At 43.9% G+C, this 20,989-nt stretch overlaps 1 protein-coding gene and 1 long non-coding RNA gene across 2 annotated transcripts in view; one reads left to right on the top strand and one right to left on the bottom strand.

Annotated features, from left to right (window-relative positions):
• Nucleotides 1-2,018: 2,018 nt before the first annotated feature.
• LOC146201542 (uncharacterized) lies at nucleotides 2,019-5,132 on the bottom strand. Its single transcript, XM_084587628.1, has 3 exons — nucleotides 4,982-5,132; nucleotides 2,550-3,439; nucleotides 2,019-2,220 (listed from the first exon to the last, which is right to left on the bottom strand). Exons 1-2 carry the CDS (start codon nucleotides 4,991-4,993, stop codon nucleotides 2,579-2,581), a joined length of 873 nt encoding a protein of 290 aa, XP_084443754.1. The 5' UTR covers nucleotides 4,994-5,132; the 3' UTR covers nucleotides 2,019-2,220; nucleotides 2,550-2,578.
• Nucleotides 5,133-5,283: 151 nt separating this feature from the next.
• The window catches only part of LOC146201538 (uncharacterized), an 88,764-nt gene continuing 73,058 nt past the window's right edge, over nucleotides 5,284-20,989 (top strand). Inside the window, exon 1 of the long non-coding RNA XR_014703557.1 lies at nucleotides 5,284-7,140. This is a non-coding gene — a long non-coding RNA (uncharacterized LOC146201538). The remainder of the gene's footprint in view (nucleotides 7,141-20,989) is intronic.

The following is a 20,989-nucleotide window of genomic DNA, read 5'->3' as shown; positions in this document are numbered from 1 at the left end:
CCCGCAGCATCGCAGCCGATGACGTGCGCAGTGGCGAGGCGCGTAACCGAGTGATGAAGTCAAGCGTAGCGGTGATTCAAAGCGCGCGCGGCAAACGCGCCGGCTGAACACCTCTGTTTTCGCGCATGCGCATTGTGATGTTATGCCACGCACGCCGACCTTGCTTTACATGGCGTAGTGAAGCTTTCGCTTCAAAAGCATTGACGCTGCCACAATCGCATAGTCAATGTTAAATCGAACTCAATTTTGCACGCAATTTTTTCATATATTTTCACCATCGTCTTTTTTTCTGCAAGCGGTGAGGAAAGAACAAACCAGAAATTGGTTTCATGTGAAGCTAGAGGGTATTAATGTTTTCTCGCCCTTAAAAATTGAAACGCTGCGCCCTTTACACAGTATCGTCGACATCATCATCATCATCAGCTTACTATACTCACTGCAGGGCGAAGGCCTCTCCCATATTTCTCCAGTTAGCCCAGTTCTGTGTTAACTGCATCCACTTGACCCCTGCAAACTTATTAGCCACGTCCACCCACCTAACTTTCTGCCACCCCCTGCTACATTTTCCATCCCTTGGAATCCAGTTTGTTACCCTAAGTGACCATCGGTTATCCTCTCTTCGCACTACATATCCCGCCCATGCCCATTTCTTCTTCTTGATTTCCACTAGAATGTCAGATTTCTAGGCAATTATTCTCACTATGGTCCACAACGGCCTTGTTCTGCTGGCTGACATGGAGAATTAGTTTGTAGTGACTGTACGAAAAGAGGTGTTTTAACACCTCTGATATGAGACCGTGACAATACCCTCCTCTTGGAGGTGTCTGTATTTACGTAACCCCTCAGCTTTGTTCAGAAGAAACAAAAGAACTGCATTTTCCATCGATTCTGAACTAGGAGCCTCTCAACATCTCTATTCAACATGTGGCACCACCAATGCCTCTTTCAGAAATTTCATTTCATTTATTACTATGAGTAAAACAGAAACGAAAAAAAGCAACCAACACGAACATCGTTTTCGCGAAAGAGGTTCGTGTAAGCGTGTGAGCAGTTTCCGTGTCTTCATTAGCAATCACTTACAAGGAATGAACTCTGGTGCAGCTATTGCAGCGATAATTATCCCTTACGAAAGACATTGGCGGGGATCGCACCATACTAATTTCTTGGTATATGCTTCAGGCAAGTGTGTACGTTCAGGAACGCTGCCTAAAGTTAAAAGAGTAATAAGTAGTCCCATTCTCCGTAAACTAAAGCTGATGTAAATTTTTCCTGCATATACATCTGTAGCTGTAGTTGCTACTCCGCGATTAAATATGCTTCGCTTCAGTGCGAATATAGAGCTGCTTTGCATTATTAAAAGACGTAAAACAAACTGGATAACATCCTTCTTGTGAGCAAATAATAATCGCCAGTCTTGCTGCATCGAAATGCAAGTCCTGAGCTTTGGTGGAAGTAAAATATCATGCCCATTAGCATCTTTGGACACGTGGCATTACATGCTTTTCAATCGCAACAACAAAATATTTTCTTCTCTCATGACTGGTATTGAGCGGTAAATATGTATGACAGAATAATGCTGCTTTTTCAGTCTCAAGCGCGAAGAGTCCCATTGAAGGTTTATTATAACGTCTGATGAGGTCACTGAGAACACGAACTTTTTCTCGATTTGACCTGCAAACTTTTAAACTCAGAATCTGCTTTCTGTGTGGGGCTTGACTTTTGGCTGCCCTTATAAGCATTCGAAAATAAAATTACATTCTTACAAGATGGCTTTTCTGCGGTGCAGTCGCTACAAGGTGCTCTGGTTGGGAGTGCTTTCTATTTCTTTACTCTGAAGTGCCATGACTGACCTGGGAAGGGAAGGATTTTGGGTTAATGCCGCTAGTTGTGTAATAAAGTGTACGTGCCGCATGCTTGCATGCAGTCATGGACAGTGGGCAGTTATTATACCCGGCAAAAGGAAAACGCTTGAAAATAACCCAATGACCTTGTGACGGCAGACAAGGAAGGCAAGAATGTTTCTTTTTTTTTTTTGTAACATATATGACTTTATTATAGCAATAAAAATTTCATTGCATAAAGAAGAGTCTCTATGAAAAAAAAACTACCTTCGTTATGACAACGGAGCATGTCCTATCGCTTCTTCCATATGAAAACTCAATTTCGTCAAGCCGTTGTTGTCCAGCAGTTCAGCAACCATCTGAGTGATGACGGGTAGGCCTGTAAGATAAATAGTACATTAGAATCATATGGCCAATAAAATTAAGCGTGCTAAAGTTTTTACGGAAGAGCTGGGTAGGCATTAATATATTAAAGGAGAAAAAGTCCTTTCTTTTAGGGGCTGGTGAGAGCCAAAAATTTTAATAAACGATGCAATAAAATATATGAAGGCTCGTGAATTCAAAGTTTTCAAACATCGACAAAGCCTGAATATATCCACCAACCATCATTGTAAATATAGCTTCCCCAAAAATCTGTTATACCACTCCACAATTACAGGATTGCTCAGATGAGCCAACCAGCAAAGCAACCGTTAAAGCGTGACTTACATTGTAATTACAGACTTCGTGAGAGCCGATTAACCGGCGACCACCTTGGAGCCAGAGCTGGAACTCTGGGCTCCGGATCCCGAGGCGACCTTGTTGTGCGAGCTTCCATGGCTTCCTTGGCCTGAGGCACGGTTGAAGCCCTCGCTTGCGCTCGAGCCGAAGCTCTTCGAGTCTCCGTACGAAGAGCTGTGGCCGTACTTGTTGCTGTCTGACCCACCTACGTTGTAGGCGAAGCTTCCCTGGCCGGCCTTGTTCGCTCCAGCTTGCCTGTTGAATCCTGAGCCCTGCTTGTAGCCAGAGACGCCTGACGCGGATCCGAAACCGCCGCCAAGGCCAACTCCTCCAACACCAAGGCCAGCTCCACCAAGGCCGACTCCTGGGCTAGCCAGAGGGACACCAGCACCAACTCCAAGGCCAACTCCGGCTCCGGAAGCGAGACCGGCTCCAGATGCAAGACCTGCTCCAGAGGCAAGACCTGCTCCAGAGGCAAGACCTGCTCCAGAGGCAAGACCGGCTCCAGAGGCAAGACCGGCTCCAGAGGCGAGACCAGCACCAGAAGCGAGACCAGCTCCAGAGGCAAGTCCGGCTCCAGAGGCAAGACCGGCTCCAGAAGCAAGTCCAGCACCCGAGCCAAGACCAGCACCAACACCTGAGCCGTAGCCGGAGCCAGAGCCAGAGCTGTAGCTACCACTGCTGTAGCTGCTGCCTCCACCCAGTCCACCACCGAGACCAGCGCCACCGAGGCCGGCGCCGCCGAGACCAACACCGACTCCACCGGTGCAGGGGCAGCAGCCGCCTACGCCAGCTCCAAGGAGTGCCCCACGGCCTTCAACCTTCTCCTTCTTGGCGGCAGAGGCCAGGGCGCAGAGCGCGAGCAGGGCAATGGCACACTGTATAGGGGAGAAAAAACGTTTACGTCATACATGCGTAGAAATAGTTTGCAGAAAGCCATAACCAGCTGCTGGAACGAGAAATAAAGAAGTACGTTTCAAATAAAAGTGCTTCGTACGACCCTAACTTTCTGCCGTATGCCATACTGCGGTTCGAAAAGCGAGATATGTGCAGCCCTTATGTATTGTGAAGTGTCATGCTAACTGTAAAGCTTTTTGTGCACTGTAGCAAAGAGAACAATTTTGTGAAGGGACAGTAACTAGCCGCCCAGGGTTTCGCTTCAAAATTTGTTATTGGTCCAATATCTAGAGAAAACATCCAAACGATGTGCAAACTCAGAATATTGTTCTTTGTTTTGTTGTCAGTGGTTAGCGTTTATGCGTGATTTTACTATTTAGTCGACTTCGCAGGTAACCTTCAGCTGGTGCATCTAGGTTAAAGAAAGCGGTAACTAAGCCTTGAACTCTACGTCAGTGAATATTTTCATCATATGCAACTGTATGGCAGTGCGCTTATTGGAAACATCTGCTTCAGAGTTGGCGTGCTATGTGCCACATCTTGTAAAATAGAAGTATGCATAGCAAAAAAAAAACACCTAAGGCTTGTTTTGTGCACGTCTCATGTTCTTGCTCGCCTCCTAACGCCCTAGCGTTCAGTCAGCACCTAGAGCCGAAGAAAGCCCTAGTATTCCCACTGGCACTGAATTCCTATACCGATAAAGCAGCCTTGCCAAGGAAGCCAACACTTCAGCTAATAAAGCACACGCGTTAAGATGACTGAGCGGAGGACTGGACTGCATTAGTTGGTAAAAATATCTAGGAGCCGCACAAGTTTTAGGAAAAAATCCCAAAAATACCTTTTTCACACTCTGATTTTCTAGATAAGTAGCTTGATACAAGGATGAAGGCTTGTATGAGTTATTAACGGTGTATTTTCTTACTTAATAGAAACATACCTGCAATAAGGCTTAGGCACATGGAGTGAAGGAGCTCTGACATCGCACAGAAAATCGTGAAACACGACTAGAGAGCAGAACAATGGTTACCGCACCAAGTAGCCAGAAGGGCAGAATTTAAAATATGACACCTGTGACTGCATACTGACTTTACTTCAGAAAGAAAGAATTTTGCCAATTCTTTGAATATATGCCCTGTAGAACCATTGAAGTATTCCCTTCTCCTTCTTATTAAGCAATCCACCCAGGCCGTGTTAATGGGGCTTCTGTAAGCGACATGCTGCTTTATCCACACTTACCCATGCATGAAGTTTACCTATATTTAGGAACATAAAATCTAATACCCGAGCCCGTTCTCTCCTCATATTGCCTCGTTATTTTCTGCCGGCTAATACCAAACCTGGTTTCTAAGACGAATACAAGAAACCAAGCTTAGTGAAAGGTCACAAAGAGCCGATATGAACTCCACAGTGCAATTAATGCCTATTCGACGCGGTCTACAAAGGTCAAGCTTAATAATTCAATAAATTAAGAGAGTTAACAAGTAGCTATCCCAAGGAAACGCGAAAAAGAAAGATGGGCTTACCATGGGCTTCATGGTGATGACAGGTCTAGGACGACTGGTGACTGGAGAGCAAAGCCCCCGCTGATTTTATATGCATCGCCTGCCTAGTCGCCTCCCACGCCAGGAGGTGAGCGCGACAGCACCCGGCCCACACGTGCCCTTCCTCTTCATAGGAAGCATGCGCTTTCACATTTGCGCTGGTCTGCAATCCTCCTTTCCATTTTGGTCGCTATCACTGCAGCATTGTGTAAACGAAATGTCGACGCAGGGGCAGGCATTCAAGATTTCGCCAGGCGAAGCAGACGTCCTGGCGGACGGTAGCGTTTAGATTGAGCACGAAATTCGTGAAAAGACAAATAAAATTGAGGGAAACGGACGTCGCAGACCCGGTGCTTAGCGGCGCCGGTAAGAAAGCCCGTGGTGTGGCATCTACAGACAAGGGCGTCTGGCCGCGGTCGACGGTGATAACTGCACTCGTGGCTTCCTCCACCGGTAGTGAGGATGCTCCGGAAGGGGAAAGCAGCCGTTATCGAGCCACCGAACTCCATCCGGCGTGCGCCCACGCCATAGGGGCTTACGGTAGGTCCTGGGAAAAGTGCTAGAAACAATCTTAAAATGCGTACTTTATGAGAGAAGGTGAAAATAATTGATTTTTAGCGAGCTGTCCAATACGACAGATGTGATGACGGCTTTTCTTTAATGCGGTCGAAAGGTCGAAACTCAGCTAGCCCGAACTTGCGAAAAAAGAATCCGTGATAGAGATATCTCGATGCCATGAGGTCAACCATGACAGTGACAAAATGAGTATTTCATCTTGAAGACGTAATACACTACGGAAACCAGCAGGTTTCGTTTTAGTTCAAGCAGCAAAAAAATTCTTTGAGTCTTTGAGCAAGAATGAGCTCTTGTAATGGAACATACCGCGTTGCTAACGATAAATAATAGCTGGGACACATAGATTCTTATTTTGTTGCTTTTAAAACGAAAATTTGGTTCTTTGTTCAATAACACCATTAATCACTATTAACAACGGCCCTCCAGATATTGTTTAGGTTTTCATTAACCATGACAGAGATTAGTTTTATTTGCTTGTAAAAGATCACCTTTTTCTCGGCACGTAGGCGTAACCTAACGAGTTTGCAGCATAGAATTCGATATGGAGAATCTACGGCCGCGCTCTATTTTTTGTTTGGAGCTATAAGATAATAGTTTGATCAACGTAATATTTCAATTTGCGCCCGTCGAGCTGGGATGTGCTCATTTACGAGTACAAAGTGCAAATTGATAGTGCGATAACTCATTCCTCAGAGGTTAGCTGAAAAACGAGGGCAAAATTTTCTCCCTGTCCCCAAAGATGAGCGCATTAAATTTTTGCATTGCAGTGGTTGACTGGCGGTTTGAGCATTGGCCTCGCATGTGCAGGTGTGGGGCTCGATCCCCAGTGCTGCCGGATACCTATCGATGATACAATGGGTGCAAGCTTTCCCCTCGCTTGGTCTTCGGCTCATATGAGGTCAAATGCTTGGACATAGGACTTTTATCCCTTCTTGAGTAAGAAACAAATTCGCTCGTATCATTGTGGTCTTTGGCCAAATTTACCTCCTTGAGCTAAAGATTATCGCCATCGAAATTATGTGCACTGACAAAGGTAAAAAAAGGCTTGTGGACGTTCGCGTGCAGAGCAGGTATGCTCCATGAAACCGCCTTCGTTTAAATTCGGGCCCCAGAACGCCAACTCTAGGTCGCTGAAGGCTACCTTAACGTCCCGACTCATAGCCCTCGCCCCTCAGATCTCCCCCTATCCCCCCCCCCTTTCTTAAGCAAAATACCGATTAAGTCAAAGTCACCGAACCACTGCCCACCACTAAAAAACGGGCTTGCGATTCACGAAAAAATGGCTTCCCAAATATCATCCCTTCAAAGAAAGAAAGAAAGAAAGAAAGAAAGAAAGAAAGAAAGAAAGAAAGAAAGAAAGAAAGAAAGAAAGAAAGAAAGAAAGAAAGAAAGAAAGAAAGAAAGAAAGAAAGAAAGAAAGAAAGAAAGAAAGAAAGAAAGAAAGAAAGAAAGAAAGAAAGGAAGAAAGAAAGAAAGAAACTTTTCTATTCTGATACCCTACTGAACTTTGCCGATCCCATCTGAAAGGACTGCCATGCGGAAGGAAAACGATCGAGATAAGAAAGGTAAGCACTGTTTTCTTCCCAAGCGCTGTAAAGGCTGCGGTCGAATCAGAGCAGGAAGTCGCTACCTCTTTATACTGTGATATGACGTACCGATGAAGCCATTATAGTAATTGAAATGGTGGACGACCGTTGCATAATAGCACCGTTCAGTTCAGTTCAGTCGTTCAGTCGTGTCCGACTCTTCGTGACCCTATTGACCATGTCACGCCACGCTTTCCGGTCTCTCACTATCTCCCTAACATCAGATAACTTCATCTGCAGTGCCTCGAGAATGCCATCTAACCATCGCGTTCGCTGCCTACCCCTTCTCCGGCGACCCTCAACCTTTCCCAACATCAAATCTTTCTCCAGCGACTCCTCTCTTCTCATCAGATGACCAAAGTAGCTGAGCTTTAACTTTAGAATTTGACCCTCCAATGAGCAGTCAGGGTTTATGGTCGACAATATTGACTTATTTGATCTTCTGGCAGTCCAAGGAACTCTCAAGAGTCTTCGCCAGCACCACAATTCAAACGCGTCAATTCTTCGGCGGTCAGCCTTTTTCACAGTCCAACTCTCGCATCCATACATCACAACTGGAAAGACCATAGCACGAGTTATACGGATCTTGGTTGGCAGACTAATGTCTCTGCTCTTGACTAGGCGGTCAAGGCTAACCATTGCTCTCTTTCCCAGAAGCAGGCGTCTCCTAATTTTATGGCTGCAGTCTCCTTCCGAGGTAATCTTGGAGCCCAAGAAGAGAAAATCTGTCACAGCTTCCACTTCTTGTCCCTTGATGCTCCAGGACTTGATAGGGCAAGACGCCATGATCTTTGTCTTTTTAATGTTCAGTTTAAGCCCAAACTTCTCACTCTCTTCTTGTACGCGCATCAGAAGTCTCTTTAGTTCCGCTTCACCTTCTGCCATTAAAGTGGTATCATCCGCATATCTAAGGTTGTTGATACGTTTTCCAGCAATCTTCACTCCAGCTGAAGACTCGTCCAGACCGGCCTTCCTCATGATGCACTCTGCATATAGGTTAAATAGGCAGGGCGACAGTATGCAGCCTTGCCTCACTCCTTTCTCAATTGGAAACCAATCAGTAAGACCATGCCCAGTTCTGACTGTGGCCTCTTGCCCTTCATACAGGTTCCTGAGGAGACAGATGAGGTGAATTGGAACTCCCATCTCTTGGAGAGCTTGCCACAATCTGCTGTGATCTACGCAGTCAAACGCTTTCGCATAATCAATAAAGCAGAAGTAGATGGGTTTCTGGAACTCTCTTGCTTTCTCCATGATCCAGCGAAGGTTGGCAACTTGGTCTCTAGTTCCTCTGCCCTTGCGAAACCCAGCTTGCATGTCCGGAAGCTCCCGATCCACATACTGCTGCAGCCTACCTTGGAGGATTTTCAACATTACCTTGCTAGCATGCGAAATAAGCGCGATCGTGCGGTAGTTGGAACAATCTTTGGCACTGCCTTTCTTTGGAATGGGGATGTAAACTGACCTCCTCCAATCCTGTGGCCACTGCAGGGTTGTCCAAATCTTCTGACATAATGTATGCAGAATGTTAACAGCGTCATGGTTGAGGTTTTGAAGCAACTCAGCTGGAATGCCATCAATTCCGCTAGCTTTGTTTTTAGCAAGGCTGGCTAAGGCCCATTCAACTTCACTCTTCAGGATGCCCGGCTCGAGATCAGTGATCACAACTGTCTTATGTTGGGTTTGCACATTCGGGTCCTTCTTGTACAGTTCTTCTGTGTATTCCTGCCACCTCTTCTTTATCTCTGCGGCTTCAGTGAGGTCCTTGCCTCGTTTGTCCTTTATCACGCCCAGCTTAGCACAGAAGCTTCCTTTGATATCTTTGATTGTCTTATACAGAGCTCTTGTGTTTCTTAATTGGCTGTTGTCCTCAACTGCTTGGCACTGTATGTTCAGGAAGGCATTCTTATCTCTCCTTGCTATTTTCTGAAAATCCGCATTGAGAACCTTGTATCTTTCTCTTTCCCCCATAACTTTTGCCATCCTCCTTTCCTCAGCTATTTGCAAAGCCTCTTCAGATAACCAGTTTGCTTTCTTGCATTTCTTTTGCTTTGGAACTACCTTAGTAGCAACTTCTTGTTTTATATCACGAACATCAGTCCACATCTCTTCGGGCTCTTTGTCTTCTAGATCTAATTCTTGAAATCGATTCCTCACTTCCACAGCATATTCTAATGGAACTTGATCCAGATTATACCTGAAAGGCCTTCTAGTTTTCTGCGTTTTCCTCAATCGAAGCTTAATCTTGGCAACAAGAAGCTGATGATCGGTGCCACAATCGGCCCCAGGCCTTGTTTTTACTGCTTGTATAGCGCTTCTCCATCTCTGCCGGCAAATAATATAATCGATCTGATTCCTGTACAGACCGTCCGGTGAAGTCCATGTGTACAGGCGCCTCTTGTGCTGTTTAAAATGAGTATTCGCTATGGTCAGGTTGTTTTCTTGACAAAACTCTACTAGCCTCTGCCCAGCTTCATTTGGCTCACCAAGACCGAGCTTGCCTGTAATTCCGGATATTTCTTCACTCCCGACCTTAGCATTCCAGTCTCCTATGAGAAAAACGACGTCTGATGATGGGGTGCGGTCTAAAAGGCATTGTAGGTCCGCATAAAATCTCTCAACATCAGCTTCTTCAGCAGTAGTGGTCGGTGCATAGACTTGGATAACTGTTATGTTGAAAGGGTGACCTTGGATCCGAAGCGAAATCATTCGGTCGTTTTTGGGGTTGTACCCTAGCACTGCTTTGCCCATTCTTCTGTTTACTATGAGAGCGACCCCATTCCTTCTCTTGGATTCGTGCCCACAATAAAAGACATAATGGTCGCCGGAGTTAAATTCTCCCATTCCGGTCCACTTGAGCTCGCTGATACCCAAGATATCAATGTTCAATCTGTCCATTTCTCGCTTGACGATATCCAGTTTACCTTGCGTCATAGATCTTACATTCCATGTTGCTATGTGATACATCTCCTTGCAACATCGGACTTTCCGGTCGCTTCCCGACACATCCACAACTGAGCGTCCTTTTGGCTTTAGCCCAGCCGCTTCATTCGTCCTGGAGCTACTAGGAATCGCCCTTTGTTCATCCCCAGTAACATGTGGGACGCCTTCCAACCTGGGGGGGCTCATCTTCCGGCGCCATATCATTAATGGTATTGTGACTGGCCATAGGGTTTTCTTGGCAGGAAATACTGGAGTGGGTTGCCATTACCTTCTCCAGTGAATCACATTTTGTCAGAACTCTCTGCCGTGACCTGTCTATCTTGGGTGGCCCTACAAAGCAGAGCTCACGACTTCATCGAGTTTCGCAAGCCCCTCCGCCACGACAAGGCAGTGATCCATGAAGGGGAATAGCACCGTACCTAGTTACAGTAGTGCGGAACTGCTCTCGCGTGACAGAATTGGTGGGTCAGTATATTATGCGTGCAGTAAAGCGTTGTTTTATGTACCTTATGAGCAAGGTAACATTCCGTTATTAAAGTTGACTGTATCTCTTGTCAAACCAGGCTACATTAAAACAGCAAAAAAAAAAAAAAAAAATCATTAGCTTTAAAAGCTCTATTCTGCAAAAAATATGTCATTGTCGGCATTTTGAGCCAATAACTGCGAGCATAGCTCTGGATTGTCACAGTTGAGAATTGGCTGGTGAGATAGCCGAGCATTGATTGATACGTCCATGCGTTGTGTGACTTAACGAGACCACAATATGATATCACTTAGTTGGGAGAAGCAGTCAACTCGGGTCTCTCGTTTGAGGTGGGAAAGTGGAATAAGAATGAATATCGCAGTGCTTTTGGATTCCAAGTCAGGGACGCTACTCCTAGGTCACGCAGGCATGCTTATGTCTAAACGGGGCTTTAGTTGGTTGGGTATACTACCGGTACCTGGATAACGGTGTAGCTTAGGAGTGTATGCTAATCAGAATGCGCGAGATGTTAGATGCACGAACTAATTGGCGGGTAATTACGCGTCCAAGGGACTACATCCGCGGAAATGAAGAATCGCAAGGGCAGCCACAAAATAAATAAATAAGGTTAATGTCGTCACGTCCTACAATGAAAGGAGCTTAAGTGACCTCCATTTCCTTGTATTTTCTCTCTGATGAGTTCAAAAATAATATTTCCCTCCAGCGTCTTTCAATCATGTGCAATTTCCTTTCTTCGCGTTTTTGTTTCTCGGGCCATGCACTCAGCTATGGCCGGCTGCCAGTGTCCGGTGTAGTATACCTTATCTTTCTAATTCTATGTTAGCGCCTCACCTTATTTTCCGTTAATCTAGGTATTCATTTATTTTCTCTCATTTGTTTGAAACATGATGCTTATTACTGCTGACTTTACCACATGACGGAGCCGGCACGAAGCGAGACTGGCATGGTTTGAATGCCCTTCTAAGCAACTTTCTGCCTGTTCTTGGAAGTCTCTACTCTGCCTCCCAAGAACAGGGAGCAATGTGCAATTACTTACGCGAATATCGCTGCTCCGTCAATGATTCAGACGCGAGTTCTTCTCTGTATTCTGTGTCTACGTCTTTATTTGTGCCTCGTTTCTTCCTGCATTCATCGCGTACTTATAATTAGCAACAGGCAGGAACCAGTAGCGCGCCAGAATGTCCTATTTCTCATTTATGACCATACTGTGCTAGTTGAGGGCATTGCCTCCGTCATTGTTTTATTGCTCAATTACATCATTTTTCTTCTTTGCTTTGTGGGAACTGTCGCATCAATTAAATCTCAAGAAAGGTCTTGTGCGCCTGACGTAAACCTAATCTGTTATAATACTAAAATTATGGTACCACTACTATTCTTAGTGCGTGCAATGTATTTCGTTCACAGGACCGAACCGAAAACAGCACGTAAAAGATCCTCACTCTTTACGCAGTTTCTTGCGAACAGTACATAATAAATTTCCCAGCGCCCCAATCCACTGATGGCCAACGTTTATTGCCTAACTCCTTTCGAGCAGTGAGTCAGACAGGAGTTCACGCTTGTGCGGCGTTACACGTGAGACGTCACTGAGGCGCAATCTGGCAACGCGTGTATACTATTTAGGAAGCCAAGCCAATGCTTGCTTGTCATGCACTCGCACTAACAAAGTAAAAACGCCTTCCAGTTGCGTCCTTGGTGAGATTAATTTCCACTGCCATCGGCAAGCTCGTAACTGGGCGCTGCGCCAAATTGCGTGGTCGAGCGAGTGTGTATGGGCTGCTCCCATCCTTTTCGCACTGTCCATAGCTGCATTTGGCAAAGGCTTCCCAAGAGGATGCAGTTCCGTTTTTGTGAGTACATTTACACATTTTCAAAAGTCCTCCGAGAAATTATCCCGCTTCGCATTTTTCTCTTATCCGCACCAGACGCAACCTCTTTATTCCATTTTGATATAGCTATTCCATTCCCTTAAATTCTCATATATTGTTGTGAAAATCTACGGCCTATGGTACCGCATGCGGTTGGTCGATATATAATCACACTTCAGTTATTGAACTGGCTTATCCACCGGGGCAGGCGGTGGCTTCAACGTTTTATATCTTTATTTTTTTTTTTAGCGACGGTATTTTTTCACGATTGACTGCCTGAAGTTGGCATCAGTCAAGTTCAATTCGTCTTTTTAACACATCATTGCATGGTTGTCAGATTTAATTCTGCCTTTGTGCGTTGTGCGTTGATGTTATGCATTATGCGAAGTTATGCGAAGATATGTGCGTTGAAGTAATGCTTGTCTCCACAATTGAAGCAATATTACAGGAGTTGCTGGGATGCTGAAAGTGTGAGATACGTTTTGTGAACTGGATAGCGTCTATAATTTTTCCTTCCTGTTCGTTTCTGCGTTGCTTGTTATTATAACAGTGGCGTTTTATATCCCAATGAGAATCTTTGTAAGCATAATATGAAATCCCTACAATATTTCACCGTTATTGCTGCCACAATAAAAAAAAAAAGAAGCTGCGAATTGAACAAAAGATCCAGAATATATTATACACCTTTCCTTTTATCGGTTTTTTTTTTTTTCTTTCTGCAAAAGGAAAAGACATGCTTCCTCACTGTCTGTATCCCAGTGTTGAAAGCTAGGCGAATAAGGGCTTGCAGTTGCATGATGTTCACGAAGCGCTTAACTGAAAGTTACAACACATATAATCAGCTTCGGCTTTTCACTAAGCAGTTGGTATCGCTGTAGCTTCCTCGAGGGCATCGATATAATTAGAACTTCGATAGTCTTGGCTCGCATGACCGTATAAACGACATGAATAAAATTTAGTTTCATGTGTAGAAGATTTGTAAAGGAATAATAAAACATTTTTAGAATAAAAAGCTATGACTCATTCGTATGTTAGCTGAGATGCCATTGAGATGTCTATTTAGATTCTAGCATCTTAGGCAACTCATTACTTAATTAAATATTCATTTAAATATTTATTTATTATACTCGGCACACCTACATCGCCTGGACGGCATTATTGTAGGGTAGTATAAATACAGGGGGTCACACGAGGAAATAGATCAGTAAATCCAACAACAAAGAAAAGAGCAATACAGGAAAACCAAATTGGCAGAGCGTACAGTAACTTTCAGAGAGAAACAAATACCAGAGTAGCTTTTTAGAATAATAGAACTAATATTCATAGCGAAGACCTGGCAGCACAGGACAACATTGTCCGTCTGGTAGCCGAAGCGGCAAACCGCTTCGTCTATCCCCTGCCCCTAAGGGTGACATCGGGTTCTCTGGACGCCTGCGAGTGGTACCGGAACTCGGTGTCACCCCTTTCGGACAATATAAGTTTTCACCGCCACCACCAAAGTGCACACAGTAGCATACATTAAAAATCAATAAATAACATTGAACGAATAAAACTCTGTATCAAATTTGAAAACTGGACGCAGTCACTACATCACTAGGGAGGTCATTATGATCGTGTTAGGGAAGAAAATTTTAACACATTGGTGCAGCAGTGATAAGCTCAGATTTTATTACCGCGGTTTGTCCTAATGATACATAATGCCGCTCTTTAATAAACAGTATTTTGTCGATACCAGTTTTATTTTATGTATATTGTGAAGAAGTTTCACCTTAGAATTTTTATGCATGAAAAGAGTTTTCCAGCCTAACCTTTTCCGTATATCATACCCTCTGAGAGTGTAGCGAAAATTTCCTGTTATGAAGCGTGCTGCCTGTTAGTGCAGCCATTCCATTTTATCTATTAGGTTCTTTTTTTTTTTCTGTACGGATTCCTCGTTACACATGCGTATTCTGAAATATGTCTAAAGCTAGTCAGGTAGAAATTAGCTTCCAGTGCGAAAGGACAATGTTTAAAATTTTGTTGGAAAAAATGAAGGAAACGGCAAACATTCGCCGTAACTATAATTAGCATGATTGGACCAGTCAAGCAAATCTAACGCCAGAGTATTTGACATGTTTTGCTGGTATTCAGTGCAATTCTTATATTACATAAACTAGCGAATTTTTTATTTGTCTTTGTGAAGCGCACAATTCTTTAGTAAAAACTAGCTTTTTGGGCAAAACTGCAGCGCGAAAAAAGATATGCGTGTTTTTCCTTTCTTTGTGGTCGTCTTTTTTCGTGCTGAAGTTATGTGGAGGAAACTGTACATCATAACAATTTTTGGTGTCAAGAATCATCTGCCATCGGTTGCATCAGGTACACTTTTTCTAAGTCGTCCTGTCGAAGAGACATATCAACATGACATATTACTGGATGATCCACAACGCAATCGTTGGCATACACTCGAATGGTAGACTTGGGGCCTACTACTAAATAATTTGTATAAATCAGAAATAAAAGTGGTCTAAGCACAAAGCCTTGAGGCACTCCCGATAGTATATGCATCAGAGCCGATTTCACTCAGTTTATAACAACCTGTTGTTTGTCCAAGTGTCACTGATAATCTGTTATCAAGCCAAGAACACTTTCAGGAATGCCCATGAATGATAATTTTATGCAAATCAGGTTGTGTGGGATGGCGTCAAAGCATGCGCATCTATTTGCTCCCCTTTGTCCAAACCGACAGCAGTATTCATGCGTGGCCATTCGCGTTGTGTCATGCGTGGCCAATTGCGTTAGTTGCATTGCACACGAAAACCCAGAGCGAAACTCATGCTGAGCCGCGACAAAAAAAAAAAGAGTTGTTTTCTTGAAAATGCTTCATTAGATCCTTCATTACATCATATACTTGGTCAGCCGGAATTCCGTACAACTTTCATAACGCAGCTTCCGTTCTATGTACGGTTGAAGAGCGCAGTAAGTATTATACTTTTGACCAAGTGCACTTTTCGCTTTTCAAATTCTTGCAGTGCTTTATCCCAAAGATAGCGCGAAGCGTTGTAGTTCTCATGCTCGTTTCAGAGTACCTACCAGTTTAGGGATTTCTAATAAATGTTCTTAAATAGCCTGAAACCAACTAGGACACTGTAAAAAAATGGCTTCCTCGTTCGGCTCGTAGTGACGAAACATGCCAGTAAAGTTATACGGTAAAGAATAAACATACTGTGTCCTCAAGCTTAAAATCGATTGCATTCGCAAATGAGTTTTTAACGATTTAGAAAACCAGTGTTGACGTCGTAAGTGGAGTGTACGTTGTGAGCGAAAACTCACAATCATTCCGACTGGTCGGCAGGTTATGCGACCTCTGTAGACCACAGAGCTGCAGCTCGGGCTTCCCCTGTGGGATGGGACTATAACACTCCGGGACCCTTCAATCCGCTGACAGACAAGTTACTCCAAGGATATGAAGGCGCGTTGTACGGCTCGGTTTAAACGGAGATTTGTATATATGCATGGTCGATTTCACATAACATGGTAGCTTATATGACTGTATGCTAATGAATAAGTGCGAAATAATCGAAGCACAAATCAAGGGATTATTGATTGCGCGAGTGGAAACGTGCACGTACGCGAGCAAGTGTCTGCATGGGAAGCCGCAGACGGGAGCCATTAACGCTGTCGCGTCCCAGTGTTCGTAGGTGGAGCTTACGTAATCCGACAATGTTAGTGACCAACTTCATACTTTAAATCAGATTAGAAGGAGCTATTTTATCTATGTCTTTTCGAGTGTCAAGTAAACGAAATCAACAAATTCTTGAATATCTTAATCCGTTACGGCAATTGCTTTTATTCGATACAGGTTTTGTATTTGAAATGTACGTGTTCCACTTTGCTGTTTTGGCACAACGTCATTTTTTTGTTCTTGTTTGGAAAACACGTTTAAGATTTCTGGACCGAAATTACTACTCGTATTTTTTTTATATCAAGATTGTTCGGCCCTGTACTCGCATTACTATGGCCGATTTGCACGTCCTGGTTGTCTCGTACACCAACTATGCACTGAAATACTAAGAATACTTCAAGTTTGTCATATTAATTTGCTTTTTTTTTTTTATTCCCGATTCCTCGAAAGCACCAACTGCGAGGGGATTACAAACAAGATTCTAAAAGCAATTCCTGCAGAAAACAACATGTATTACATGCCACGATCGGCCCTAAGAGGTGCCAGTAAGAGCCCCTCCCCCTCCCCCCAAGAAAGCTTCCTTCTTTTTTTTTTTTTTGAGGGGGGGGGGGGGAGGAGGCGGGGTTTATATTACGGCAATATACCGTTTGTCTGTGCTGTATCTATTGGACACTATGATACTGAAATCGAACGCTACTATTTAAATGCAAACTCCATTTGCGCCTGCATTAGACCATTTCTATCTATAAGTGATCCCAGTTTCATAAAAAAATATCACGAACAGGTTAGACCAATCTTTCTCATGAAAAAAAAAAAAGAAAGAAAACGCTTGCATGCGTCTTCAAGCAGGAGCAGGGAGAAGTCTGACGGCATTGTTTCATCGGCTTTATTGTTATTTTTTCGCGCGTCAGATCATGTGTACCCGAGTGCTGCACGTAGCTGAATCTTTGTAAAGCATGTTTGTGAAATCGTTGATTACGAGATACATTCTAAAACATTCAGCTGGCAATGAAACGAATCATGATAAACGTAAGAAAATTAATCTGCTAGTTATTTGTTTTTGTTTTCGGACAAGAAGGCCTAAATTACTAATACATTTAGGTAGGAGATAATTTCACAGAAAGAAAAAAAGACATGCGCCACGTAAAACCTGCTACATTCGTACGTGGCGTGGTGTGTGCTAGCAGATGACCTAAACCGAGCACTCCCTCCCCTTTCGCATTCAATGGCATTCATAATCGTTAACAGCAAACGAAACAATTATTTAGTTGCTTCTGAACATAATGTTCGCAAGAACCTTTTGAAAAAAAAAATCCAGCCTGATACAGAACAGCACTAACGGAAATAAAGATGAAAAAAAGGTGTTTTGGAGTCTTCCTGATCCAAAGGTCATTAAGTATTCCGAGTCATTTTCTTAAGATGTGGCGTAATCTCCAGAGTCGTCAATCCCGCTGCACTCAAGCAAAGTGGTTGGCATGGCACGTTTCTTTGTACTTTAAAATCTGCGAGGAATTGAGTTTGAAAATGAGAAAAGGCAGTTAGGCGAAGACAGCGTTATGCTGACATGGTTACTGGCTAGGATATATTTATATATATATACGCCATTGTGTCCCGATTGTGGCCTTAATTGTTGTTGCAAGGAGCATGTATTACAAACTATACCTCTTGCAGTTTTTCTACTCTTCCATAAATTACGTGAGCCATGTATCCACAGTTTTTGTGGACACAAATATGGTTACGTATTTTCATGCCTTTACCCTCGTAATTTGAATAAATCATTTGAGCTATCTGGAAAATAAATTCAGTAGAAGTTTTATGTCTTCTTGAAAAGCATCCGATCATTTTATTTAAGGAATTCTCTATATATTCTTCTGTACTGGTATGAAATGTTTTTGGGATTCAGAGAGCTAGTATACACTGTTAAGAGTACAAGCTCTCTTAATGTGCACTTTCATGTATATTTTTTGGGAACTGTTAAAGTGGTGAAGCAACATTATTCGTGGTCTTTCTGGAAACTGTCGCTGCTTTCTGCGGATGTTGGGGAGAAAACATGTACACTAGTTTTGCGGCTTGCGCCATGACAGCAAACTAACTCTAATCAGTGACAATCATCTTCACTACAGCATATGATAACATATAATTAGGTTTTATAGTGAGGAGGAATGTTCTTACCGAGGAATGTTCAGAGAAAGAAAGTTCGTCTTACGCTTTACCTCTGTTGCTTTATAATAAAGACCATGCTCATCGAAATACTAATGTGTTATCGTTTCTTTTATTAAGTCAGGACAAGCGCTGTATTAATACATTACTGACACTGAGCCTTACGTCACGAAGGCGCACTTGCAATGCACCGCACGCTTTTACACGTGAAGGACAGTCTACTAGTGGAACAGCGTATGCCAATTGTCTGGGAAGTAGCCGTCTCCTCTAGACATTCATCCAAGGAGACAGGAAACCGATCACGGGCTTACAGCGTTATTTTTGGCTGATGACCCACAGCCTTGACAGGCTGCACGTGCTCAGTGGCGGCGGAACACCCCGAAGAGCAAGCTTTTCCTGTTTTCATCACGTACGACCTCTCGTCACTGACTCCTTACTGCATAAGTTTTACTTATTTTGCTGATATTCAGCTCGTTAACAATAGGGCTCACAATCCGACATAACGTCGTTGTTTATGTGCTTGTCTGAAGTCAGCTGCACCCACCGCAATAAATAAAGTAAGCATGGCCAAACTGTGCCAAGCCTGAATTTCTAATTCCATGGCATCGCGAACAGATCAGCATTGCCATATAGGGAACCCAAGCCTAAGTTTCGCCGCGCGACGGCAGCGCTCAATTTCTCGCGTGGTGGCGAAATTTGAAACCACGGGACGTCGCCGGAGCCGCCGCTCCGCTAGCTTCCTGTGCACGCGCGGTGAACGAGTTGCTCCAGGTGGTTTTTTCGCAATACCGAAACGCATCCGCCGAAACAAAATGGAGGTGCAAAGTAGGGTTATGTCGTGGGGGCAGCCACAGCAGCACGCGAAACGCTGAATAAGAAGGCTCACATGTGAAACTATGCAGATTTCATTGTCAACTTTTCCGCATGACCTGTTTTCCAACCATAGGATCTCGTTTCCAGATGTCTCGCATTCTTTGCGGAAACTGAAAGATCCAAGTTCCCCTTTTACGTAAATTCCAAAATTTTGCCAGTTGACAAAGACTGCTTGGAGCGGCATCGAAAGAGTGATATACATGGCTTAATAATACAACCTAGAAACTTACTCGGTGGGAGGATTCTCCTTCGACTCGATGCCCGCGTGTGATTTGTTTTGCCAATTTTCTGTGCTCTCTCCCTGTTTTGTAAGCGCTCTGAAACAAGCCACCTGGGCAGGTATCAAGCGCGCGACGTCATTCGCGATCCACTGGCATGAGTGAATGTGCCCTATTGGAATACCTGCCTTAGAACTTTTACAACGGCCGAGAACATATCGAGGAACGAGGCCTTTTGGTTGGAAAACATGAAACCTTGCTAAGAAGTTTACTTACAGATTTGCGCAAATTGGTCAATAGCAAAAATATGTCGCAAGCGCAATGCATCGGCGCACCTGTGGCTTGAGCGACGCCACTCACACTGAATACGTCCCATTCGCTTCACAGATTTCATGACTGCAAAGCAAATAATATCACAAATAGAAGCACCACCATTTAATAATAACGGAAATAAATGAGACGACAAACAGTAGGCCAGCTCTCACTGAGCTTGGACATTATTCGCTTCTCCCGAGCCAGCGAGCCGGTTATGTTTCCTGCTGCGCGCGGTGCAAGCATGTCCCATATAGTACTGTGCTTTTCAGTCTACTAGCATTCGTGCCTGTGAAGAAACACCTCTTTCGGACTGTATACGTATTCTTCGTGGGCAGAATTAGGATTAGTAACGCCGTAATTTAAGAACAAAATGGTATATATATATATATATATATATATATATATATATTGTCGTATATAATATGTTCAAATATGCAAAGGTATGATCTGCACTTTGAAAATGAAGCGGCTCACTTGCTTGTTGACCATTGTTTTTGGTTGTAGAACGAAATATATATATATATATATTTATATTGCATATTTGGACATATTATATACGACAATATATTACATAGCGGTCTTAACTAGAGCAGCACTTCCCACATGATGTTTTCGCTCACGTGGGAAAAGCATTCCACAGTCAACAGTAACTGATCGCCGTCTGTCGTCATCTCCACAGTGCATGCGTGAGTAAATAGTATCTCGCCTTTAACTAAGTTTGCTTCATGGAAATCCGAGGCAGTCTGCCCAATCTTCCAGGCGGACTGCAGGCGATACGTCGCGACGCGCCTGCGCGATAGCTGACACGTGCAAGAGAAAGTGCGCGGCGTACGCGGCTAAAGCAGCGAGCGCAGCCAGCGCAGTCTCAGTGCGTGCTTTCTTGTCACAGATTGCGCTGCACATAAGGAGCTGCAGCGCCGGCCGGCGATGCTTTAGGAACCACTGGTAAAATTCAGGGAAGCATTTTACTATATTACTATCCCATCGCTGCAGCCGATCACTCCCACTCTCACTTTTACCTAAGCGTCTGATACAACCTCCTCGGAGAAACGGCGGGCGTATGGTTCTGGCGACATTGAACTGCAGTCTTGTGAAGGAAGCAGTTTGTGTACACTAAGCCAAGCCATAATTCTGCCTATAGATTCCGCTGCTGCTGGTTCACAAGTGAGGTTTAGTTCCACACTGGTACAACTTACCTACTGAATTTAAAAGCAAACAGTGAAGTAAAAAAAAAATATCTAAATAAGCAATTCGAAACTGGGGATAGAGCCTAGAGAAGTTTCTGTAGTCTGTTTCACTAGAACTACTT

The sequence above is a fragment of the Amblyomma maculatum genome, chromosome 1, assembly GCF_055883805.1.
Source record: "Amblyomma maculatum isolate TAMU_Amacu chromosome 1, ASM5588380v1, whole genome shotgun sequence".
Taxonomy (NCBI): Eukaryota; Metazoa; Arthropoda; class Arachnida; order Ixodida; family Ixodidae; genus Amblyomma; species Amblyomma maculatum.
This window is presented reverse-complemented; position numbering and strand designations above follow the sequence as displayed.